Source organism: Chanodichthys erythropterus, chromosome 3 (assembly GCF_024489055.1).
Source record: "Chanodichthys erythropterus isolate Z2021 chromosome 3, ASM2448905v1, whole genome shotgun sequence".
NCBI lineage: Eukaryota > Metazoa > Chordata > Actinopteri > Cypriniformes > Xenocyprididae > Chanodichthys > Chanodichthys erythropterus.
Genome location: NC_090223.1, coordinates 25921861 through 25948717, shown reverse-complemented (window position 1 = coordinate 25948717; position 26857 = coordinate 25921861). Strand labels below are relative to the sequence as shown.

The following is a 26857-nucleotide window of genomic DNA, read 5'->3' as shown; positions in this document are numbered from 1 at the left end:
AGAAAACTTAGTGCTCTATTTTCATGCACTAATTCTGTACTTAATATACTAAAAATTCTTCTTTAGTACTTCTTAAGATCATCTAAGTGTACTCAACTGTGCTATTTTGAGTCAGCATGAAATATGAACTAAAATGTGCTTTTAATATACTATCTCTGTATTTAAAAAATGTATTTAGTTACCACTTGAAGTACACTATGGGTTCAAATGTACCATAAGTAGTACCTAAATAATTTTTTTAAAATACAGATATAGTATATTAAAAGCACATTTTAGTTCATATTTCATGCTGACTCAAAATAGCACAGTTGAGTACACTAAGATGATCTTAAGAAGTACTAAAGAAGAATTTTGAGTATATCAAGTACAAAATTAGTGCACGAAAATAGAGCACTTTAAGTACATTATAGAAGTGTACTTTTTTTTTTTTTCACCTGGGATAGCATTGTGTCAGTGTTGATGTAATTTCCTTTGGATCAGAAGTGATACTTGCATATAACAGCAACTGAGAATAGTGTCAAACCATGTGCTTTCTCCTCAATTGTTGCTTTAAAAGTATAATCTGTCTTCAGCAATAGATGCCTTCACATCGTAACACATTCTTTAGCTGAATCTCAACTCTCACAAACATTTGCCGCAGGCCTCATTCACTGTGCAAAAGAATTGTATGTTTGACTTTAATGTTCTGACTGTTAAACCACTTGTTTTGCAATTCAAATGAATTTATGCACATGCTCATATTATCATAGAGGAAAGTGTGTAACACGTGGATGACAGATTTACATTAGTTTGCTCTGATAAAACTTTCTAAGAATGTGTGATGTGGATCATTCTTTTACAGACGGAGACTGTGTTAAACTTTTATAGTCAGTCTTAACCTGTTAGCATTCCACTGTACCACCCGTTTTACAAATTCCATTCAAAAAAAACCTTAGGAAAGGTTTTGTAATGAAACTGTTGATGTGTTGATGTTGCAGTACTTGTCTGGTTTTTATTTGTATGAATATGAACATGACGAAGGCATCAAGTTGAATGACCCATGGTCTGAGAGCGATTCACATTTTGAAGGTATGTACTAATTTTTGATGTGCGAATTTTGACATTTCATAAATATTTGTCAACTTGAACTAACAGAAAACAACACAATTTGTAAATATTTAAATTTAAATGATTTTATGATATCAAGTGGGTATTGCTAATTGGTAATTATAGTTTTTTTTTTTTTTTTTTTTTAAATATATATTTTAAGCCATGCACCATTTAGCCAATACATATGGCAGTGTTTTTCATAACTTTTTGTTATAGCCTACTGGTTGAAACTCTTCACACCCTAGCAATCCCCAGACAGCACACATACTTTTGCAATATGTCGGTTAAAGATCTCTTCATCTGGAAAGCATCTGCTGTTTACAAACATCTGATGAACGTCTTTAAGATGTCAGTTTTACATACATTCTATATCATAAACATCTTAAAGACATTTTCTAAACGTCTATTTGACATGTGACAGGAATAGATATATAGCAGATGAGCAAACACTCTAAAAAAAATGTCTTCCAGATGTAAACACGCACATCAAATAGAGGTTTCAGAAGTGTATGTGTGCAATCGGAATAGAAGTGGTCTAAATATGTGTCAATGGGAACTCCATCTATATGAGTCAAAAAAACATGCACAGACAAATTCAAATAAAACCCTGCGGCTCGTGGTGACACGTTGATGTCCTAAGACACAAAACGATCTGTTTGTGTGAGAAACCGAACGGTATTTATATCAATTTTTACCTCTAAAACACCACTATGTCCAACTGCCTTGAGCATCCGGTGTGTGAGGTCTGAAAACCCACTCTGATGCCAGAAGTGATCTCTCGTGTCGCGTGCAATGAGTGCGTCCGGCTTCAGACAACCGGATACGAATGGCAGTTGGACATAGTGGTGTATTAGAGGTAAAAAAATTATATAAATACTGTTTGGTTTCTCGCACAAAGCAATCGTTTCATGTCTTAGGACATCAATGTGTCGTCACGAGCCGCAGGGTTTAATTTGAATTTGTCTGTGCATGTTTTTTTTTTTTACTCTTATAGACGAAGTTACCATTGACACGCATTATACGACTGACAGACCGCAACGGTTGGAGTTAAAAATCATCATTTGTGTTCTACTGAAGAAACAAAGTCACCTACATCTTGGATGCGCTGGAGGTAAGCAGATAAACGTCAAATTTTCATTTTTGGGCGAACTATCCCTTTAAGAACCTCTGACTAGTATTTATAAGTTTCTATGGCAACACTTTTAATGCTGAAATGAATCAGCCGCAGTCAGGTGGTACGATTAAGCAAGCCTATTTAAGTTGTTTATTATTCATTATTGTAATGTTATGTGCTTTGAGGCATGAGGTAATTTAATGCAGTCTCTCATAACGCTTTTTCGCGTCCATGTGTTTTGGATGAGGCGTGGCTTTATTAGAGCGGTCTGAAGAGAGGGTGGGAATTGCTTTCAAAGCTAGCTATTGCTAGCTATTCGAAATTGCCTACCCTAGCATTGATGTTATTTTATTTTTTTATAATATGCAAACGTGCGTATGATCAATAAAATGCTGTCTAATTAGCATTTTAAAAAAAATCTTCAAAACGGGTGAAGTCGCAATACAGAAATGTTTGTAGTATTGCAATGTTTAATTTTAAAAGCAAGGTATATTTCAAATTAATTAATAATGTAACTCCAGAAAGTAACATATTTAACTTAATGTAATTCTCTCGTTATTCACAGGGTGGCGCTTTCAGGTAGGCTAATGGAAGAATACTTGTTGAGCATCACTTCAGTGTGTCACACGCACAGCATCGGCAGCAGGTGCGAGCGCGCGCATCACCGAGGACATGGAGTTAAAAACCAGCTCCATCAGTCAAACTGCGCTTTGATTCACCGGCCGAAGAGCAAATCAGCTCCAGCTGAAACTTAAAGTGTGTTGTGGAGCTTCACAGCATGGAGAAAGGGCGAAGCACCGCGAAACAGTACGGATCTCTGGATCAGACAGAGCTCTGCGAAGAAACAGGAAAACAAGGTGAGAAGAATTTTATGGTTAAATTCATCCGTCTCTGCGTTTATGAAGGTGTTTCAGTGCTTTCTCATCGCATATGTTACTTGACTTCAAGTTCATACTGTATGCACGAAATGCGTTACTTTTACTTTAATGCAGTTCTCTTTTACATTGTCAATTCGCTTAGAAATGAATGTATTTATAGTGCCACAAATTCAGTCAATAGTTACAGAAAGCTACATGCAACGTATGCAAATGCGTTATTTAAATTAAATTGATGCATTTCTATTAATACAAATAGACAACAGGATGCAATTTTATAAGTAACTGTTTTTTATTATAAATTATGAAACATACAGTAGCTGCTTTTCTCAAGGTTCCCTATTGCAATGTCTTTAGTGAATATTAATTGGTTCTTAATGTTAAAAAAAAAACTGCTCAAGTACATTTTGTTTTGACCTGAAGTGTACTAACATTTCTTAGGATCAGTAATGGGGATGATTTGTCCCTCATTTAACAGTAGGCTACATTTTAAATGTGTTTTTCCTGTCAGGTCCCAGTATCGCTTTCACCCCAGGGAATGCTGTTTGCTCATTCCTGCTTTCTTTTAATGATCAATTTAATGAATAAAGGAAATGCAATCATGTTTTCATCTTTATACAGATAGTGACAGCAAGGTGGAAAAAGCGAGACTCTGGTTTCTTTCGGCTTCTGTGACTGATCCTGACTAAAGAAATCTTGAGGGAACTGAATGTTCACCAATGGAGATTAATAATCAATAAATACTTGTTTATTATGCCCATTCGGCAGTTATTCTTTAAAATATGTCCCTTTTGAGTTTAGTTGTAACGGAGACAACAGACTTAATCTTTTAGTACTTTAAAGGATTACTGGTTGATTATAGTCAAGTGTAATGTGTTTACTTGGGGTGTGTTCAGTTTATTTAACTGAAGGCCATTAGATTTTAAGTGATAATTAGTGATGGAAGATTAAAGGAATTGTATTCCACATTACAAATTCATTCCAAACCCATATGACTTCTTATCTTCTCTGGAAGACAACAGGAAATATTGTGCTCTCTGTTTTTCAGACTGAGGAAATGTCAAATCAGACACAAACACACTATAAAAGTGGTACATGCAATTCAGTGGCTTTGTGTGAAGAACAAACCAAACTTTAAGCCATTATTTAGTCCTACTGTTAATCTTCTCCAATGGGTTGTTAACCTCTGTAACCAGATCAAGTCAGTGAGTTGAACTTGAACTGCCTATTTTTGGGGCATCATTAAATATGAGCCGATTCATGCTGTGGCCCCTTTAAATGCTCACGCTCCCCGCCCCCGGAGCTCGCGCTTGCCTTTAACAGCATAAACACAGTTTACACAGCTAATATAACCCTCAAAATGGATCTTTACAAAGTGTTCATCATGCAGCATGTCTAATCGCGTAAGTACAGTATTTATTTGGATGTTTACATTTGATTCTGAATGAGTTTGATAGTGATCCATGGCTAAAGCTAACATTACACACTGTTGGAGAGATTTATAAAGAATGATGTTGTGTTTATGAATTATACAGACTGTTACGTAACAGTCGGTGTTATGTTGAGATTCGCCTGTTCTTCGGAGGTCTTTTAAACAAATGAGATTTACACAAGAAGGAGGAAACAATGGAGTTTGAGACTCAATGTATGTCATTTCCATGTACTGAACTCTTGTTATTCAACTATGCCAAGATAAATTAAATTTTTCATTCGATGGCACCTTTAAGACGAGTCATTTCACTCAGTGGCCATCTTTGAAACACCTCTCAGGCATTCAAGTGCAGCTCCTATCTCTGTGAAAGGTGAAACATCAAATTCTCCAAAGCTGTTTGCCAAGCTTTCGATTAAATTTCATATTTGAAATCACCAATGAAATCTGACAACAACTCTCATTTTGTTTCTAAATGCTCGAATCATGACAAAAAACTGTATTTTTCAGGCTGGATCAAGCTCAGGCGCAGTCCTAAATGCATGTCTCTTGTGTCTCATTTAGGAGGTGCGCGTCTGACTGTTTCTATAGCAACCGGAGCTTCTAACGGCCGCTGCAGTGACTTTACCAATCACCGATTGGCTCTTATTTAGAAGGCGGGACTTATTCTGCCATATTGCGCGTTGCACTTTCTCCCATTCAAAACAATACGAGTGACGCATCTTGAGTCATTCTATAGTCTTTGGTTAGGATCACGATGAAGGTAATGCAAGGACTGTTTTTCCACAGCTTTGCATAGCAAAACTCTTGTAATCCTCAGTGGCACCTCTGTCCTTTTGTCACTTGAGTTATCCTGTGTTTGTGTCTGTCTCGTATTTAGCACTACATGACATGCGTGAATCGGTGGGCGGGGCTAAAGAGTCAATAATGTAGAAGAAGGTGTTGTTTTGCTTCTGCAGAGGCTTTCGTCGCACTCTGACATCATACTGAGACAAAATCCGAAACAAGTCATTTTGGGAGCTTGGTTTCAGTAAAAACTCTTTTTGGAACTGCAGGATATATTTTAGTAGTAAAATGACCTCATATATATATATATATATATATATATATATATATATATATATATATATATATATATATATATATATATATCTCAAAAGATCAAGAAAAAATACATTTCTCAATTCATGACCCCAAAAAATTCAAAAGGAGGTTTTGTAGGAGAATATTTTTGGTTGCCCAAAGAACCTTTCAGTGAACAGTTTTAAAAGAACCATTTTTTCTTAGTGTTAAGAACATTTTAATAATCTACAGAACATTTTGCACTATAAAGAACCTTTTGTGTAATGGAAAGATTCCATGGATGTTTCTTCATGGAACCATCAATGCCAATAAACCACCTTTATTTTTAAGTGTGTAGCGTGTTATTCTCGTAACGGAGCTGTATCGTTTTGATCTTAGGATGAGAGAAATCACCAGCGCTGACTTTGCTCCAAAAGCAAACGCTCTTTGCCCCAGGCAGAATCATGCAAATCCACCTCCACTCCAATACTATGGTATGTGTCAGCTATGAAAGAGCTCTGACTTTCAACAAAATACTGCTGAAAAACCTCAGATAAAATTTGAAATGTGGTTTCTAGACAAGCCTCTGGGGGGTTCAGATCAAAGCATGAACTGTAACCCATATAAGTAATCTGTGGTAAGACCAAAGACCACCGTTCACACGCTCTTCTTGTTAAAACTGACCGATCTTGACAGAATCTGCATAGAAAAGTGTAAGAAGCTGCTTCAATGCTTGGCCACGATGATGCTTTAAATCTGACTAGAATAATTTCTACGAGTGTAGTGACATTAACATTTTCGGGTTCACCTAAGTACAAGTAAGACATAGAAAGTGCTGTTTTCCTCTCATCTCTTGGGTTTAGCTGGATAACAAGGCTGGAGTTCATGCTTCGTTGTACTTTGATGCTGCTCGAGCAGCAGGTGTGAAAAGACATGTGGTTTTTAATTATATCTAAACGCTGAGGGGTGGTTACAGTGACCCAGTGACCAGCTTTACTCATGAGGAGGATTAAACAAGAGTGACAGGGAAACTGTGAGATGGAGAAGTAAATTATGCCTTAGTATCTTTCCTATTGTAACTGCATAAATAACGACAAACAGGTTTCCTGATTACTCCCCTCCTTTCACCATTGTTTGGACAAGCATATTTATAGTGTTATACAGAAACTTTTGACGTTTGATGCCTTAGTTCTTGTCATGAAGTGCTTTGTGTGAGTGTTGTCATACCGCATGAGCTGGTGTAGGAGTGTCTCCAGGCACTGTGACTGAAACTGTGAAGATGGATTGACACTGTGAGTTAATGTGAGATCCCAGCGCCTCCACTGTTCATACAGGAGTGAGGTAGATTTACAATCTCCAGGTTTAAGAGATTCTCGAGTGTAGGACCTGATCTGTTGCCAACCTGATCTGTTGTTGTCACATTAATGTTTTAAAGGCTGTTGATCCACCTACTCTCATTATTTACTATGTATTCAAGAACAGTTTTTATTTTATTTTGCTCAGACACTGCTGATAAGACCAGCTTAAAGGATTAGTTCACTTTCAAATGAAATTTACCCCAAGCTTTACCCACCATTAAGCCATCATATGACTTTCTTCTTTCTGATGAACACAATCGGAGAAATATTAATAAATATCTTGACGCAGCCGAGCTTTATAATGGCAGTAAGCGTTATTAAACAAGTATGAGCTGAAGAAAGTGCATCCATCCACATCTATCCTTCATACTTCACACGGCTCCGGGGGGTAATAAAGGCCTTCTGAAGTGAAGCGACGCATTTGTGTACAAAAATATCCTTATTTAACCAGTTATGAAGTAAAATATTTAGCTTCCGTCAGACTGCCTTCTGTATTCAAGTATTTTCCGTATGTTGAATACGGAAGACGGCTTGTGCGGAAGCTAGATATTTTACTTCATAACTTGTTTAAATATGGATATATTTTTTGTTACACAAATGCATCGCTTCGCTTCAGAAGGCCTTTATTAACCCCCCGGAGCCGTGTGAAGTACGTTTATGATGGATGAATGTGGACGGAGACACTTTCTTCGCTCACTGCAATCATAAAGCTTGGATGCGTCATTAATATTACTCCGATTGTGTTCATCAGAAAGAAGAAAGTCATATACACCTAGGATGGCTTGAGGGTGAGTAAAGCTTGGGGTAATTTTCATTTGAAAGTGAACTAATCCTTTAATGATGCATGAATTTCCTTGTTGGTTAGCAGCTGAATCTTGTTTAGAATTTTTTAAGAAATAATATTTTTGTCATCTTGGGGCAAATGTTGTTCATCAATATATTATTTCCAGTACAATTGTTCCTAAAAAAAAAAAAAAAAAAGTTTGTGGATGCATGCATACTGAGAATTGACAGGAGAAGGGGATTTAACAGTGTTTAGGCCTTATTGTCATTAAAACAATCTCACAGTATACATATATACACTGCCCGGCCAAAAAAAGTCACTTATAAGCCCTATCTGTTAAATTGATGTGCCTCTTGATGTAAATAACACCACAGCATTTATTTCCTTCAAGAGGTGCATCATTTTTTTGGTCAAGATCTTGTATTGTCAGTGCAAGAGGTGAGCACTCTGTAAAGTCTACTGCAGCACATCCCAAAGACTTTCAATGAATTTAAGGTCTGGACTCAGAGGTGTTAATTCATGTGTGAAAATGATCCTTCATGCTCACTCCCAACCATTCTTTCACAATTTGAACCTGATCTTGACATTTTCATCCTGGAATATGGCCATGATGTGTCTTCCTACATGGTTGTTTAAGAAATGAAAAGCTGCACATCTATCAGTTAGGGTACCGTTACCAAACATATAACATGCTAGAAAAATAATCACCGTAATAATGATCCATTCATAGATTCTCAAGTATTTGCCTATTAAAATCCAAACAGTTTTTTTTGTTTTTGGCCGTGCAGTGTATATATAACTCAAAATTGAAAGGAGAAAGGGGATTTTAAAGTGCTAATTGTCATGAAAATAATCTCACTGTGCAAAAAAAAATAAATAAATTAACCTATTTAAAGTTTATCAAGTACAAGTTCACAGTCTTACACAATAGCCTCATGGGAATGCAGCATTTCTTCCATCTCCATCTGAATCCTTTCTGACACCTTACCTGTTCCCTGTCAGAGTATCACTGTTGTTTTGATCCATGAATCTGTGAATTCATGCCTGTCCTACAGAGTTTGCCATGAGTGAGACAGAGCAGATCTGTGGTGAACTGACACATGAGAATAAAACTGTCAGGACTGATCTGAAACATTTGGGTGGGCGGCGATCGCTCGCACACATATATGTCTCAGCGCGCTGACCGGACCACATCAGGATATCCCATAATCCTTCTCTTGATTTATTGCCTCTGTTTTTCATCCCTGTAGTTTTCCCATGGTGGATGAGGATGTGGTTTGTTTAGATGTCTTTTCTCACTGACTGTCAGGCAATTAAAAGCCAATATCTGCTCAGCGCTGAGGTGAGTCATAGCTTATGGTGTTTCCGAGGGCAGAGAGAGAATAAGCAGTGAAGTGGAGAGATGGAGGGATAAAAGATGTACCTTATATTGGAGCAGAGTGTTCCCTCTTCTTTACAGCCTTAGGAAGGTGTCAGTGTCAGCCGCGGGTAAAAACACTTGATAGCACCTTCTGTCAGCCATGAACTCACCTGGATTTTCTTTTAAACACTCAATATCAAGTTTAACCCCTTATGAGCTTTATGAATCTTTTGTTTCGAATGAGTGATTCAGATCTCCTATCAAACGGCTAAACTAAGGCAGTGTTTTGAAATCAGCCCATATAGATATTGTTGAAAGTCTTTATTTTGTTGGGGGGTTGTTTTTGGCGCACAAAAAATATTCTTGTCACTTTAGAATATTAAGATAGAACCACTGTACTCACATGAACTGATTCAAATATATTTTTAGTGCCTTTATGGATCTTGAGAGTTTCAATGGCTTTGCTCTCAATAGAAGCCTTACTGAGCCATCGGATTTCATCAACAATATCTTAATTTGTGTTCTGAAGATTAACGAAGGTCTTACGGGTGTAGAACGACATGAGGGTGAGTAATTAATGACATTATTTCATTTTTGGGTGAACTAACCCTTTAAGCTACAACCACCAAACTCGGGTCAGAACTTCAGACAGGTCTGACTCAGTATGCTATATCTTTACGAACAGATCGGACCAAACCTCTGAAAAATCCCATAGACTTACATTGATGAATGCTAAAATAAGCCAACATTGTTCGAACTCCAACTGTTAAAATTCAAAATTAAACACTTAGAAGCTCTTTAGACTCCATAAACTCCATTTACATTAGTGCGTTTTGTTTCCAAAACAGCGTTTTAAAATGAAAACAATCCTCTTCTAAACTGGCGTTTCCACAGCGTTTCAGAAACGATCTCCATCTGCACTACATGGCCGAAAACCCATGTCACATGACCATTCATGCACACTGGGCATGCGCATACAAGTGTAAACAGTTGCCTTTTACGCATGTAGGCAGCTGCAGTATTAAAAAAATGCAGAGTTTAAAGGTGCTCTAAGTGATCCTGGGTGGAGTAACTTCCTTTTGACGTTTGAAGTGTTGTCAAACAAAACAGAGTCTAGCTAGACCCTCCCCCCTCCTCCCCCTCCCCTCCGTGCTTCCTGAAACAGTCATGAATGCACATTTAAAATCATTCTTGTCGGTTATTGGCTGGAGCATGTTTATTATGTTTCGTGGTCCAGGCTGCACCAGTTTGTTTTTGTTGCCGTTTTTGGAGCTTGTGGCGACTACAGAGACCGCGTTTTTTACAATGTGACAGGCAGCTAGCGGATAGTGAAGAGATGTTTGCTGTATGTGACATCACTTAGAGCACCTTTAACTGCACAATGGCTGCTTAAAATTACAACAAAGCCGGTGTGGTGCCAAATTCCTACCCCTGCCAAATAATTATCACCCTAGTATTGGTATGTTTAGGATTAGGGGTGGGGTTAGGATTAGGTAATCAGATAGCGACTTCAACGAGGGGGTAATAATTTGGCAGGGAGTCGAAATTTGGCACCACACCAGCAGAGATTGCAGTTCAGTCTCCGTGTTATTGTTTACACAGTCGTCAAGGATACATTTTGGTCCATTTATACTGAAACACAACCCCGGCATTTTCAAACTAAAATGGGCTCTGCAGCGTTTTCGAAAGTCTCCGTTTTCAAGGTTCGAAAACGCCAGTGTAGTGTAAATGACAGGTGTGACCATAGCAAAACTTATGCGTTTTAAAATGAAAATGCGCTAGTGTTAGACTCATTTATGCTGCCATTCTAATATTTATTTCTATCTATCTCTCTGTCTCTCTCTCTCTTTAAACTGAAAAGCTTCAAACTTCCCATTTTTAAAACTACTTCAACCATTCTGGTCAGGCCAACACAAAGTTTGTCTTAACAAACTTTTTTTTATCTAGTTTGTTACTGTTAGAATACATTTTGTATTTTTTATGAACACCCTAGCACCCCTTGTGGCCCCCCAGGACCCTAGTTTGAAAATCCTAATCTAAATCACCTTTGGCTCTCGTTGAGTAACTAATGTCGCACTAACCTTTTGGTAAGATCAAATATAAATCAGGTTTGTCCATTATATGGAGTGATATTGTTTACAGGGGGCTCTTCTAAATCATGATAACCTGATAAGTTTGAGTATTGTAACAGCAGACTCCCTTAATTAAGATGCAATATGTTACCCAAAGGAAATTAATTGGGTGCTAACACATGCTTTTTTAAGCTTACATGTGCAAAAAAATCATAATAACAGTAATGTTCCTCTAACTCATTTTGTTCTTTTGTATTTTAGAAAACGATAGCATTGAGAAATATTATACAATACCGACTATATACAAATAGGATATAGTAAAAATGTTTGAAAAAATGCTTACTATATGTAGTTCATATTCATTTTAGTTTTGTTTGCATGCATAGGTGAAAATATGGGAAAGGGTTGTGGTGTGTTGTTGGCATGGTGTGTGTTTCCTTTGTCTGCACCATGGATCACAGTGGCCTTAACCAGAAATCTACTGGGTTTGGGGGTCAATCCCATTGTTTTGAAATCCAATAACTGTGTAAAACTGAAGGCCTGGGTTGTTGCCATAGAGACAGAACTTAGTTTATGAGGCATTGCGGTTGTTGAACGCATCATAGGATAAGCCAAATGAGTCATCGGAGGATACGGACCGCCTTGTTTTTTAGGGTGCAAAAACCACTTGGCCGTTTCTGCTGTTCTTCTCAAGGCTACAAGTCTTTGTCAATGCAGACATCAAATTGAGAAGTGGAAATGTAAAAATAATAATGAGCAATGCCTGTGCGCATAGAATACGAATTAAATATTGAGGAAGGTAACCTTGTTTTTTCATCAAATGAGACAAACTGATTAAAGCAGTTTCTAAATTTACAATTTTTAATGCATAATATGAAATTCAAGGCCAGAATTTACACTTTTGCCCAATTTGTTTTTTAGATGTTCTTAGTGTCTGATTCATCCGATGCCTGTACTTTATATGCACAATTAAGTCGCAGATAATACAGTCATACTATATATAGAGAGCACTGATCCTCTGATTAAATTCTACATGCGATAAATCCAAGATGTTAATCTGTCATAGGCTGAGTGACCAGAACATTCTCACCCACCCTCGGATTCATGCAGAGTTCAGTAATAATAACAAGCCCAATTAGCACAGTGACGAGCGTCATACACAACACATGCTGCACGACATCTCACAACTCTCTGGTTTCAGCCTGGTTTGAAATGTGGCTGGTCAACACCAGGGTGCTTGTTAGTTGATTCCAGATAAGAGAAGCCCTGCTTCTGAAGAAATGTGTGATGTTTTTATTTTTCATCTTCAAGGGCAAGACAACAAATTGGAAAAACACTATAACAAAGTTTGACCAGTGATTACCTTCAGTTTCTTTAGAATACCATCATGCATTTCCTAAAATGCTTTTTAAATATAATAATTTTCATATTATATTATATTTTTATTTATTTGTTTTTACATGCACTTTTTATTTCACAAAATGACAAACTTCATCGTTAAATTTCTTGTTACAAATTGCATTTAGGGGAATTTTAGGGAATAAAGATATATTATATGAAGATATATTGAAGGAATAGTCCACCTTTAAATTAAATTTTCCTGATAATTTACTCTTCCCCCATGTCATCCAAAATGTTCATGTCTGTCTTTCTTCATTCGAAAAGAAATTAAGGTTTTTGATGAAAACATTCCAGGATTATTCTCCTTATAGTGGACTTCAATGGCCTCCAAACGGTTGAAGGTCAAAATTACAGTTTCAGTGCAGCTTCAAAGGGCTTTAAACGATATCAGATGAGGAATAAGGGTCTTATCTAGAAAAGGTGTAGGACATTTAGGGTAAGCTTTTTGAAGAATATGGAATCGCGTTCTGGTGGAAGCACTTGTGATGCGATCATTTGTTTATGTAAAGCATATATATTTATTTATTTTTAAGAAAATGACCAATCGCTTCGCTAGATAAGACTCTTATTCCTCGTCTGGTATCGTTTAAAGCCCTTTGAAGCTGCACTGAAACTGTAATTTTGACCTTCAACAGTGGAGTCCATTGAAGTCCACTATAAGGAGAATAATCCTGGAATGTTTTCATCAAAAACCTTCATTTCTTTTTAACTGAAGAAAGAAGGACATGGACATCTTGGATGACATGGGGGCGAGTAAATTATCAGGAAATTTTAATACTGAAGTGAACTAATCCTTTAAGACTAGGGTTGCAAAATTCCTGAAATTTTTAAAGTTGGAAACTTTCCGTGGGAATTAACAGTAACATATGGGAATTAATGGGAATAAACTGGAAATTTGTAAAATTGGCTATAACAAGGAACTTAAATGTAGTTGGAAAAAAAAAAAGACATCTTGCAGCATAATCTTGGTAAAAACAGATTTATTGCAAATTCAGTTGAATTTGTACCCCGCGCATTCCTCGATCACATGCACACTACTTGTGGGGTGTTTTCAAATGGAATATGTTTATTTTATTCAACATTCATGCTTTTTTGTTCAATGAAAGAATTGATTAAAGTCCTACTCACAAATAAACCAAAGTCAAAAATGTCATTTAAAAAAAAAAAAAAAAATTATTAGTTGCATGTCTGCTTATGACCAAGCAAAATGTTTATATTTATGTTTGTATATGAAACAGTTTTTATAAATCACCCAAATTGCCAATTAATTCCCTTTAATTCCCATAAATTCTCATTAAGTTTCCAACTTGGAATATTTCCAAAATTCCCCAGCTTAACTTCCCATGGAAAGTTTCTGGAAATGTTCTGCCTTTTTGCAATCCTATTTAAGACCCCCTGTGGTTTTTAGTTTTTAATATTGTTTATACATCTATGTAGTGTTTTTTAACATGCTTTAAGACAAACCATGTGCAAATTCATCAGTCAACACCATTGCTGAGTATTTTCTGTTTAAACCTGCAGTGAACCAAAGAAATGCACTTTGAAACCGTCCCTCTCTCCTACCTTCATAAACATGTAACCAATCCCGTCAATGAGTGGAACTGGGCATTTCCTGACATTATTTCTAAGGATGCTGATTTTTAGAAGGCAGCTGTCTGACTCTGAGATTGTGAATGGGAACATAGCAATAGCAACACATTCTTAGCTGTTGATAATGTCAAGCAAAAACCTAATCATATCAATTACCATTATGTGTCCGACGTTGTAGAGAGCGTTACATAAACCGCATTGCCATGCTAATACATCAACTTGTTGATGAGTTTAATTCACCCATCCACTTGTTCTTCTGAATCAGTTTCTGGTTCAAACATATATGGCTGGATTAAACCAGTATTTCCACCTGCCATTGTGCAGCATTAACTGCAGGAAAGTTGACCGAGTGGATCAGGTATTCTGAGCTGGTGTGATTGAGTGGAAGTGGAGACTAATTTGCTTATTTATGGGTCCACATATACTAAATGAAGCAATGATCTACGTTCAAGCTATTTTAAGACATGAAGAAATTTTCACATTTAAATATGTCATTTTGATGATCAAAGATGAGTTTTAACCCTTAAATGCATGACTGTTTCGCCAATCAATCTTACATATTTGGGTCTTTATCGACCCGGATCTATATCTCACACGAAAGGATCTCTCTGTCGCGATAATATAAAACTCCTCTGATATTAGAGTAACAATTACAGAAGAATAAAATAAAGCAATTTTTGTTACCTTTTGGAGCTTGAAAGGGCTCCGTTTGAGCAGATGTTTTATCCCATCACCACTGTCCTCGTCAGAGCTCATTTCCCAGTAAATTCAGCAAATAATAGGCTAGTTTTATGTTTGAGGTCACGAATATGAGCCCATTTGCGATCTCAAACGTATTCTCAAAACTATATAATTTTCAACATCTTTAAAATCAATATTTCGATCGCTAACAGCTTCACCCGGATCCATCCAGTGACAGTTACAATCATATTTAATTGAGTTTAGTACTTGCTCTGCAGTAAATCGCTGAGTCATTTCATATTTTTCTTATTTCATTTTCTGTCTGAATGAGTCGTCACTTCAGCATTGTGTATCAGACATTGCCACCTTGTGGAATAAAAGTGAATTGCACTTATTCCTTCATCTAAGGTTCAATTATTGTTGTGAAGAAAAAAATATATGTACACTCATACACACCTCGGGTCGTTAGTGACCCTATACAATTTTTACAAAAAATGGATACAAAAATAGGCATTCTTTTATAATTTTATGATTTTTTTCTTGTTATATACTTTAAAATGAATTGATTGAGGAATACTAAGAAGGTTGATGTCTAACTTTAAAAAATTAACAAGGAGGAGGGTAGTGAATGATGTCCCGGGTCACTAAAGACCCGAGGTATGCATTTAAGGGTTAAGGGAGTAGTGTTGTAAAAAGTACTGACTTCGGTACCACGTCGGTACTGAAATTTAAAAAATGTGATGCTTTGAGCGCTGTTGAGCAAACATTTCTGGTTTGCCATTGTGTTCACGGCTCATCAGATTGTTTGTGATTGGCCTCAATGATCAATGCTTCAAAATCTGTTGTAAAAATACATCAATGTCACTCTTCATTGAGCTTACGCAGATACACACAGGAGCGTTTGAAAGCAGGTGTATATCGCAGACCAGTCCATTGATAGACTCCTAGTCCTGCTTTCAAAATGCTTTCAAATTCAAATGGGATTTAAATGAGAAAGATTTATCTAGGGATAGTAAGAGTGATTGGTGGCATTTTCCAGAATTTGCTTCTTCAGATGAGCGTAATGCACTGTGCTTGACGTTAGACATGCTCATAGTTCATGTGTTGTTCATCACAGCTGAAGAGGATGTGGTGTCCATGGCTGATTCCACCATCACTGTGGAGGACATCGAGGGGGAGCTCTTCAAAATCGAGAGGATAAAGGATGCGCTGGTCCGGAAAGAGTCGGAGCTCAGATATATGTGAGTGAGGTTTCTTGAATGAGGTTGGTTGTGCATTTTGTAGATTGTGAGGTGACTCCTTTACATAGGTATTATGATATTATGTATCCTTAATGGTGTTGCATTTTATAATTGCATTTATCCCTTCTGTTCAATACATCAACAGAAAAGATAAGTAAATGTTGCATAATTCAATGCAACACAGTGAAGGCTACATAATAGTGCAGTTTAAGCTGACATTAACCCAAAAAACATGCCATATGCTTGAGGTCAATGTTATTTTCTACAATACTGCATCTTACTAAATGTCTGGGAATTCATCAGGTAATTAGGGGGCAACTTACATACTTTTATTTATTTATTTTTCCAAAAATTTAGATCTCAATGAGAGATTTTCTTAGATACAGAACTGAAAGGATAGGCCTGGGACATGAAAATAAAATGAACAATATTTATAAAACAGTATTCCTGCCATTGAAAAGTATTTCCATTATCATCATTATTAGACTATCAGACTGAGACCATGAAGCAGGAAGAACGGTCTGTCACATTTACCCACAATGCACGTTAATTGTACAAAACTAGCTATACAGTGGAAGTGAATCAGCTGTGGTCACCATTCACATTCATTATGTGGAGAAAAAAAAAGTTTTTGAGTGAGCTATGACTATCATTACACAAATGTGTGTTTTGTTCAATAACAATTTGAACAAAAATAAATGTAGCAAGCATCTGTGCAGAGAGATACAGACATAAATGAGATAAAAGCGGGGGAAATTGTTGAGGACATTTATTGATAAAGGGATTCGCTGCACTTATTTACAACAATAGCGTCTGATGGGAGTCTGTCACAAGCCCTGCAAGTGAGATTTGTCTGTTATGGCAGTAATATGTGTCTGCTGGAGTTAGACATCAAAGGCAAATGTATGTCTGTGTTGTTATTTGTGTGCCTATGTATGATTGCAATAGCAAAACATATTATCTGTTATTTCATTGCTGAACAGAGACTACTTTAGCTTCAACCAGTGAAATTTGTTTTGATGAAATATGGTATTCACACTTACCTTGACTTCTGACTTGACTGGAAAATTTTTGCGACATGCAATACTGTGGATATAAGAACATGAAGGACAGACTGTGGAGGTTTTAATGGCTTTTTTACATTTGTTTTCTACAGAAAGATATTTTGACTGGTGGTTTAAAGTAAAATCTCAAAAGTGTTTCTTTATTTTGTTCCTCATTCCTCAGGATGGATGACATCCAGTTGTGTAAGGAGATCACAAGGCTCAAAAAAGAACTCCAGAAATTGGTTTCTATTCCAGGTATGTTCTCAAAAAGATACTGTATTAATTTATTACTGGAAGATGATAAAGATCCCATTCTCATCTGTTTTTATTTCCTATCATTCAGAGCAGAGACAATAAGCAGCTCCCTGATGCTTTAAACAGCTTTAAACCCAACATCATGTCTGTTTTTCCTCAAGTACAACCAGAGCAAATCAAAGCAAAGCCCTCTGAGATCCATGAGCATCAAATCATATCAGAATGATTTCTGAAGCATCATGTGACACTGAAGACTGGAGCAATGATACTGAAAATAAAGCTTTGCCATCAAAGGAATAAATTACATTTTAAAATATATTAACATAGAAAACAGTTTGTTTAAATTGTAATATTTCACACTATTAATGTTTTACCAACTTCAAACTTTTGAACAGTTAGTGTCTAACTAAGAATCAGAGAAAACAAACCAAAAAATGAACTGGCTCCCCTAGTATTACACGACCGCTTTTTAATTTCTGCATGTTCTTCTGGTTCTCTATAATAGCATCATTTATAGTTCCTCCTTTCACGTCAGCTTCTTTTCAGCACATTATGGTTGTGACATACTTCACTATAACTCTCCTCCTGTTTCCAAGGAGATGCACGAATGAAGCGTACGCCACGGTTTGTTTACTGCGGAAACCTCATTTCACAAGTGCATACAAAGCTTTTGCTCACAGAAGAGGTTATTTATCCAAACCGACAGATAATAATGTCATATACTGTACCATCCCGGTGGGAAACACATGACATTCCAGGACTAGGGATGTCCATTTATTCTGAGACCTTCGTGTTCTTTCTGGCTCATCTGTGGAGTCAGGATTTCGATATATATTTTGGTATTTGATCATATCTGTCATCATTTACTCATGTTGATACAAAGCAGAATGTATCAGCTTTCTTCAATATAGCTATAGCAGATATATTGATACTGAAAATCACTACAAAAGACAAAAAAGCATAAAAAAAAATTAAATTGTTATTCTCTAATATTTGTGGTCATTTTTTTTTAAGAAGTCTCTCACCAAGGCTGCATTTATTTAATCAAAAACACAGTAAAAACTGTGATATTGTGAAATATTATTACAATTTTAAAATAGCTGTTTTTTACAGAAGAGGATTAGGGCCAAGCATTAATAAAAAAAATTAAAACCATCTCGAGATTAAAGTTGTTAAATTTCGAGAAAAAAGTCAAAATAAAATGTTGAGAATAAACTCGTTAAATTACAATAAAAAAATCGTTAAATTTCGAGAAAAAGGTTGAGAATAAAGTCATTAAATTACGAGAAAAAAGTTGCTAAATTATGATCAAATTCGTTAAATTATGAGAAAAATGTCATAATTTAACGAATTTGTTCTCATTATTTAACGAATTTGTTCTCATAATTTAACGAGTTTATTCTGAACATTTTATCTCGACTTTTTTCTCGTAATTTAACAAGTTTATTCTCAACATTTTATTTAGACTTTTTTCTCTAAATTTAACAAGTTTTTTTCTCGTAATTTAATGAGTTTATTCTCAACATTTTATTTTGACTTTTTTCTCGTAATTAACAACTTTTTTCTCATAATTTAATGAGTTTATTCTCAACATTTTATCTTGACTTTTTTCTTGTAATTCAACAAGTTTATTCTCAAAATTTTTTGACTTTTTTCTCGAAATTTAACGAGTTTTTTCTCGTAATTTAAGGAGTTTATTCTCAACATTTTATCTTGACTTTATTCTCAACATTTTATCTTGACTTTTTTCTTGTAATTCAACAAGTTTATTCTCAAAATTTTTTGACTTTTTTCTCGAAATTTAACGAGTTTTTTCTCGTAATTTAAGGAGTTTATTCTCTACATTTTATCTTGACTTTTTTCTGGTAATTTAACGACTTTTGTCTCGTAATTTAATGAATTTATTCTCAACATTTTAATTCGACTTTTTTCTCATAATTTAACAAGTTTTTTTTCTCTGAATTTAACAAGTTTATTCTCTACATTTTATTTTGACTTTTTTTCTCGTAATTAACAACTTTTTTCTCATAATTTAATGAGTTTATTCTCAACATTTTATCTTGACTTTTGTCTCGAAATTTAATGACTTTATTCTCAACATTTTATCTCAACTTTTTTCTCGAAATTTAACAAGTTTTTTTCTCGTAATTTAACGAGTTTATTCTCAACATTTTATTTCGACTTTTTTCTCGAAATTGAACAACTTTAAAGATGTCAAGATGGTTTTATTTTTTATTATTGCTTGGCCCTAATCCTCTTCCGTAGTTCTTTATTTTACAATGTTTTTAAATATAATTTGTGATCAAAGCTGTATTTGCAGCATAATTTCTCCAGTCTTCAGTGTCACATGATCCTTCTGAAATCACTCTAATATGATTATTTACTGCTAATGTTGAAAACAGTTGTGCTGCTTCATATTTTTGTCCAAACTGTGATACATTTTTATTCAGTATTCTTTGGTGAATAGAAAGTTCAAAAGAACAGCATTTATTTGATATAGAAATCTTTTGTAACATTATAAATGTCTTTACTGTCACTTTTGATTAATTGAATGTGTCCTTGCTGAATAAAAGTATTAACTTCTTTAAAAAAAAAAAAATCTTACTGAACTGTTGCATACATATTTAAATATGCATGCAAGTTTGAAGTCAGGACATAATAAAATATCTTCTTTTTTGTTGTATGGAAGAAAGAGCATCATACAGCGATGAAATGATCATTTTGATTTTGGGTTAACTGTTCCACATGTGTCTCCTATCGGCAGACAAAGACAAGTCAAATGAGGACAGACAGCGTGAGGATGAACTGCTTCAACAGATCCAGAAGATGGTGGAGACGCGGGACTTTCTAGTGGATGACATGGAGTTTGAGAGGCTCAGGTCAGTTTTAAAGAGCTGCTGGCCTTCAGAGACAGGAACAAGGGCCGCAACCCTTTAGATTGCCGGCTAACATGCGTGACTATCAGCCTCAAGAATGTGTTTTGTGCCTCTTGTGTCTGTTCTCTCATCTGTGAAGACACTGCAATCCAATTACACTCCACTTGAAGCCAATAATCCACCCTTACCTCACCACGACCCTCACACACACACACACACACACACACACACACACCTCACATCACGCTCACAGACGGTCCCAGTGGCTCTGATTCTGAGAAATGAGAGAGATTGATTTGCAGGCAAGAAAGAAATGGAAAAAAGAGATGTTTTTTTTTCAGTGGGTTGGGCTGATTGCCATCTGCCAAGACTTCACAAATATATATATATTTGTGTGTGTGTGTTTGTGCATGAGTAATCGTGACGCACACATCAGAACTCAACACAAATGAAGTCCTCACAGTTTATTCATGGGATAAATGAGCCGCTGTCACCCACATGACAAGCAGCTATTACACGGATGGATGGTGGTAGAGAGAGATAGACAGCGAAAAACAGTCAAACACTCTTAGTTTGCGCGCTAAACCAATGTGCTAAGAGAATAATTGATTGTTTGAACATTCACCAAACATTCACACTCAAACTCCAGTGTCTCACTTCACAGTTGTTTGTGTGTGGGACTGGTTTTACATTGCAGAGACTGAAAAAATTGTAAATCTTGCTGATTTTTCTTGGCTTAATAAACATACTAAATAATATCTTAATGAAATTATAAAATGCAGAAAGTTTATTGTTATGGTTAGGTTTAAAATTAGGGATAGGGATATGTGTGTGATCTAGATGTGTTTAAGTGTAATAGATGTGCCGATACAATAACTACATGTATGATCATTTGCAATGATTTTGGATCTATAGCTTCAAGAATACACCGATCAGACATTATGAGCATTGACAGGTGAAGTGAATAACACTGATTATCTCTTCATCACGGCACCTGTTAGTTGGTGGATATATTAGGCAGCAAGTGAACATTTTGTCCTCAAAGTTGGGCAAGTGTAAAGATTTGAGCGAATTTGACGAGGGCCGAATTGTGATGGCTAGACGACTGGGTCAGAGCATCTCCAAAACTGCAGCTCTTGTGGAGTGTTCCCGGTCTGTAGTGATCAGTATCTATCAAAAGTGGTCCAAGGAAGGAACAGTGGTGAACCGGCGACAGGGTCACGGGCAGTCAAGGTTCATTGATGCACGTGGGGAGTGAAGGCTGGCCCGTGTGGTCCGATCCAACAGACGAACTTCTGTAGCTCAAATTGCTCAAGAAGTTAATGCTGGTTCCGATAGAAAGGTGTCAGAATACACAGTGTATCACAGTTTGTTGTGTATGGGGCTGAATAGCTGCAGACCAGTCAGGGTGCCCATGCTGACCCCTGTCCACCGCCGAAAGAGCCAACAGTGAGCATGTGAGCATCAGAACTGGACCACGGAGCAACGGAAGAAGGTGACCTGGTCTGATGAATCACTTTTTTTTATGTGTACGAACACATGGCACCAGGATGCACTATGGGAAGAAGGCAAGTCGGCGGAGGCAGTGTGATGCTTTGGGCAATGATCTGCTGCGAAACCTTGGGTCCTGCCATCCATGTGGATGTTACTTTGACACGTACCACCTGCCTAAGCAATGTTACAGACCATGTTCACCCTTTCATGAAAACTGTATTCTGGTGGCTGTGGCCTCTTTCAGCAGGATAATACACTCTGCCACAGAGCAAAAATGGTTCAGGAATGGTTTGAGGAGCACAACAATGAGTTTGAGGTGTTGACTTGACCTCCAAATTCCCCAGATCTCAATCCAATGGAGCATCCGTGGGATGTGCTGAACAAACATGTCCGATCCATGGAGGCACAGAATATTGTAATGGCACAGAGTTGACACCTACCTTTTTCCTGAATGCGGAAGTCTTGCCCGACTCACAGCAGAACAGTCCTTTACATTTCTGGTGTTTCTAGTCAAATTAGTGTATTTTCCGCTCTGATAATGTAACGTTAAAAAAGCAAATGGCTCCATAGTACCATCACTTTACAGTGTCACAATGATTGTCTTTTGTCAGTGTCTCACCCGACAAAGTTTAATGAGTGCGTAGATGACATGAAGCTGCTAGAAGTTAGCTACATTGAAAACAGATGGGCGTTCATATCCTACATACAGCTCCTGATCGGTTCGTTGGGTTTTGTCCTCAGAATTATGAGCGCATTTATACCCTACCTTTTATGGGGAGTATTTTGACTGAGTATTTAAATGCTCGTTATTGGTTTTTTTTTTTTTTATATATATATATTTTTATTCAATAAGTTGCATTAAGTTGATCAAAAGTGATGGTAAAGTAATTTATAATTTTATAAAATATTATTTTAAAAAATGCTGTTCTTTTGAACATTCTATTCATTAAAGAAAGAAAACAGAAAGGCTCTTTTTATTAAATAAATATAACCCTAGTGAGCTTTATTCATTTTTGTCCAAAAACATAAAAAAAAATCTCAAACTTTATTGTATTAACATTCATGTACACATGACATCGAATCTGGACTGAAGTAGGTGTTTGTGCATTTGCCTTCCTAATACCTGCTATTCTTCACTCAGAGAGCGAGAAGAAGACAAAGAGATGGCTGACTTCCTACAGACCAAATTTCCCAACAGATGCCGCATGAAAAGTATGTGTAAGTGTGTGTGTGTGTGTTACTGTGGAGCTGTAAGCTCAAGGCCAAGCTCTTAAACCTCTGCACAAATTAACATAATACATAATAACACATTCTTTGAGCATCTTCATAATTGTTTTACTCTGTGCCTGTTCAAGTTTAATGAAAATGGAAACTAGAGAACTTAATAAGGAATCTGCTTATGTTGTGGTGTTTTCAGAAGTGTGAATGTTAATTCTGTTCTCAGGGTGTTAATGAACTGTCTTCATTTGTTTTCTTTTAGTTCATAATTAATCAGCTAATTCAGAACTGGAATAAAATGTGCAAAAGTACACGAATGTCAGTAGAAGTGAGAATGTTTGACTATAAATTAGGAAGAACACAAACAAATGCTAATCAGTGTTTTGGTGAGAATTTGACACAAAAATCTTCCATAATATTTAGTGCTGCAGCTGCTTTATAAACTGAGCTTTCCACCCAAATAAACATATTATAGATTACAATTCATCTGAACTTAGCACAAGTTATTTGTCGTTGGTGATCGAGTGAAGCGCAAGCTGTTAAATCTCCGCCCTCTTCTGGAAAACTGGTCAGGAGCTGCAGCTCATTTGCATTTAAAGTGACACACACAAAAACAGTGTTATTTTGCTCACACCCAAATAGGGTCAAATTTGACAAGCTATAATAATAAAGCCGCAGATTTGTTCGCGAAACACCACTGTGTGTTGCTTAGAGACTAATGACTTTATATACAGTCTTAAAGAGACTTTGCACAATAGTTCTGTTGCATTTGTTGGAACTGTTATTCATTGCAAAATAGAGCAAACAATACTTACAGGACTGTGTTTTAAAATGTAAATCACTTAATATTACCTTTCTGCTTGTTGAACTTTACTCAGCTAAAAGCACAATATGGTATATTTTACAAATGTTCTGGTATGAATACACCTCAGCGCTCATGCTCGACAGTATTCAGAGATGCTGAGAATGATTCAGAGAAGGTCACTGCATTTCTCTCTCTCTCTCTCTCTCTCTCTTTCTGTCTCTGTCGTTCAGATCACACCAAGGACAAGAGAATGACGTCCAGAGCCCAGCAGACCTCATCTCCTTACGTGACCAAGACGGGTGTCACCCTGCTGAAGGAGTGCTGTGGTTTCACCTGCTCCGTCATGTAGATACGTCAATGTAAAACAGGAGAGAGTGTAGCACAGAATGACAAGTAAAAAAGACCCGTGATTCAGCACAATATTTTCAAGCACTCTGTTTCACATTTCATAACAGATGGCAGTACATGGGCTCCCGACTGATGTGCATATTATGCAGAATTATTGCATTAACCACCTAATGGGGGAGATTTCCAAAATGAGGAGTGTGATTGGATGATACGGTGTGTACATTTTCACAATTAACACTGAGCTGTCTAAAAGCAGAAGACTAAAGTCAGGCTCAAGTGCTGAATTCCCATTAACACTGGTTAAATTTACCTCTTTCGCACATTATTTCCCCCCTTACTTCTTGCAAAAGAGCAAATTTTCTGTTGTGGAGTTGCTTCGCCTGCCAAACACAATGTATGACACCAAAAACACTGACATTGTCCTTGGGATTTTAAGGAATAGTTCACCTAAAAATCCTGTCAGTGTTTGTTGATAAGGAGGGTGAGACACAGATTTTGGATAAGGTACAAATCACCAGTTAAGCTAGAAAAATTCTTTGACCTAAAAGTTCTGCAATGAGAATTTTTTGATTTATGAACGCAGTTCACAGCTGGGTTATTATAGTTGACTAAAATTAAAACAAAAACCATAAACAAAACATTTTCGATACTTGTGATAAAATGAATGTTAACTGAAATAAACTATAAAAAAACCTAAACTTAAATTATTTAATATTATATATATTCAAACCAAGGTGACGTTTCTCATTTTCATTTTGTTTATCTTGATGTACTAAAATTATTAAAACAATTAATTAATTAAAATAATTTTTAAAAAATCATAAAAACTAGACTAGACCAAACACAATTAAATGACTAATACTTTAAGTAAGATTAAAATGTAAATGGAAAATACAAAAACTAATACAAAATTTTTGTACACATTTGAGATTTTCCTTCAATTGACCCTTTGCAAAGACCCGCCCCCCTTAGTTACTGCTGCTTTGTCCGACAAGCCGTGGCACTGAGAAAAGAGGACACTGACAACACACCGACAGACTAGACAGAGCAGGTTACTTATGATATTAAACAAAGTCCCAGCTTTCAAATTGTGTACTTTTTTAAGAAATTCAAACAATAAAAAATGTTTTGTGGCTCTGTAATGTGTCGTGACAGATCGCTGTAGCGCCTCAGTTCAAGCGGTTCGTGAACCGATCATTTCTTCCTACTAGTTAATTTATAGCATCAAATAAACATGAATGAACATCAGAAGGTATGTTGTCAGTACACACCATTTTTCAAGTTCTAGTCCACCGAGGTTAATCTTCTAACCCCTGACTGCTTTGACGGACAAAATGGCGGATTCGGCGTTATGATTGGTTAGATCGCTTGTCAATCAAACTCCCGGCGAAGGGTCAATTATGACACAGTGGTAGCATCCGAAATCAAATACTCTTTTGAGTAGGTATTATTTTAAATAAGTAATCACTTCTGACCACTAAAAATAGTGTGAATGTAATCTGGACGTACTATATTCGCCATGTTGCCCTTATCAAGTGACATACCAGCATCTGTTGTTTCATTCACAAATCCTCTACCGTGGCCTCATGGGATAGTAAAGTGTCCATGGAACGCACATAAAATCTCACCAGAAGTATTAGGTCATCTGGGGACTTTTTGCCGACTTTTTTATGAGTACTGTGAATTCAGACATACTACTTTTGTCACATACTGTTTTTCGCTTATTACTGTATAGTAGGGAAGTATGTGATTTCAGATGCAGGTTTTTCCGACAATCTCAGTTTTCAGTGTTATACGGAAGGCGCTGTTACTCATCTTCTGAAATAATGCAGCAAGTGACTGCAGGCACAGTAATAAATCTTCACAAATGTTTCATAAATGTAGCTGTATTGAGGAATATTAGCAAGTTTTCAAATGATGCCATATAACTGAACAACAGAAGAGCTGCGTACTAATTAGGTGAATGTGCACCATTGCTCCTGACTTCTATCACATTTTACATCTGCATTTTTAACTACAATGTTGATGAAAACTGTAGTTTTGTGGTGCCCAGCTTGACATAATATAATGCAGTTTAAAAGTAAAACATATTTATATCTGACCCAGTTGTAGTTTGCTTTCAAATGTATGAACCCTTTATCTTCACCCACTGTAATGTGCTTTAGTAACCCATTAATAGCATTTTACTTATGTACAATCATGTACAGTTCTGTTTAAATGTTTGGGGTCTGTAGGATTTTTTTCAGGAATTAAATCTTTTATTCATCGAGATACATTAAATTGATCAAAAGTAACATTATAGGCTTTTATAATAGCCTATTACAAAAAAGATTTCTATTTCAAATAAATGCTGTTATTTTGAACTTTCTGTTCATCAAAGAATCATGGGAAAAATATATAACATTTCCACAAAAATATTAAGCAGCACAACTGATTTTAACTATTTTTTGATTATAATCATAAATGTTTTTTGAGCATCAAATCACCATATCAGAATGATTTCTGGAGGATCATGTGACACTGAAGACTGGAGTAATGATGCTGAAAATTCAGATTTGATCACAGGAATAAATTACTTTTTAAAATATATTACAAAATGGTTATTTTAAAATTTTAATAATATTTCACAATACTGCTGCTTTCACTGTAATTTTGCATAAATGTATGAAGATGAACAACTTTTTAAAAAACAATTTTCAGACCCCAAACTTTTAAACAGTAGAGTATTTGTGATGTACGGAAGAGGATTAGGGCCAAGC

At 36.2% G+C, this 26857-nt stretch overlaps 1 protein-coding gene across 4 annotated transcripts; it reads left to right on the top strand.

The window, feature by feature from the left end:
• The first annotated feature begins 386 nt into the window (after positions 1-386).
• Positions 387-26857, top strand: zgc:171844 (uncharacterized protein LOC100151763 homolog). 4 transcript variants are annotated; one of them, XM_067372540.1, is made up of 8 exons: positions 387-1068; positions 2121-2200; positions 2769-3060; positions 15933-16056; positions 17284-17357; positions 20122-20236; positions 22869-22945; positions 23981-26857. In XM_067372540.1, the coding sequence occupies exons 3-8, from the start codon at positions 2982-2984 to the stop codon at positions 24097-24099; spliced, it is 588 nt and encodes a 195-aa protein (XP_067228641.1). In that variant the 5' UTR covers positions 387-1068; positions 2121-2200; positions 2769-2981; the 3' UTR covers positions 24100-26857. The 4 variants fall into 4 exon arrangements, with proteins under 4 accessions (XP_067228641.1, XP_067228644.1, XP_067228640.1 ...); XM_067372543.1 differs by having other exon boundaries at positions 2084-2200; positions 22869-22939; XM_067372539.1 differs by having other exon boundaries at positions 2084-2200.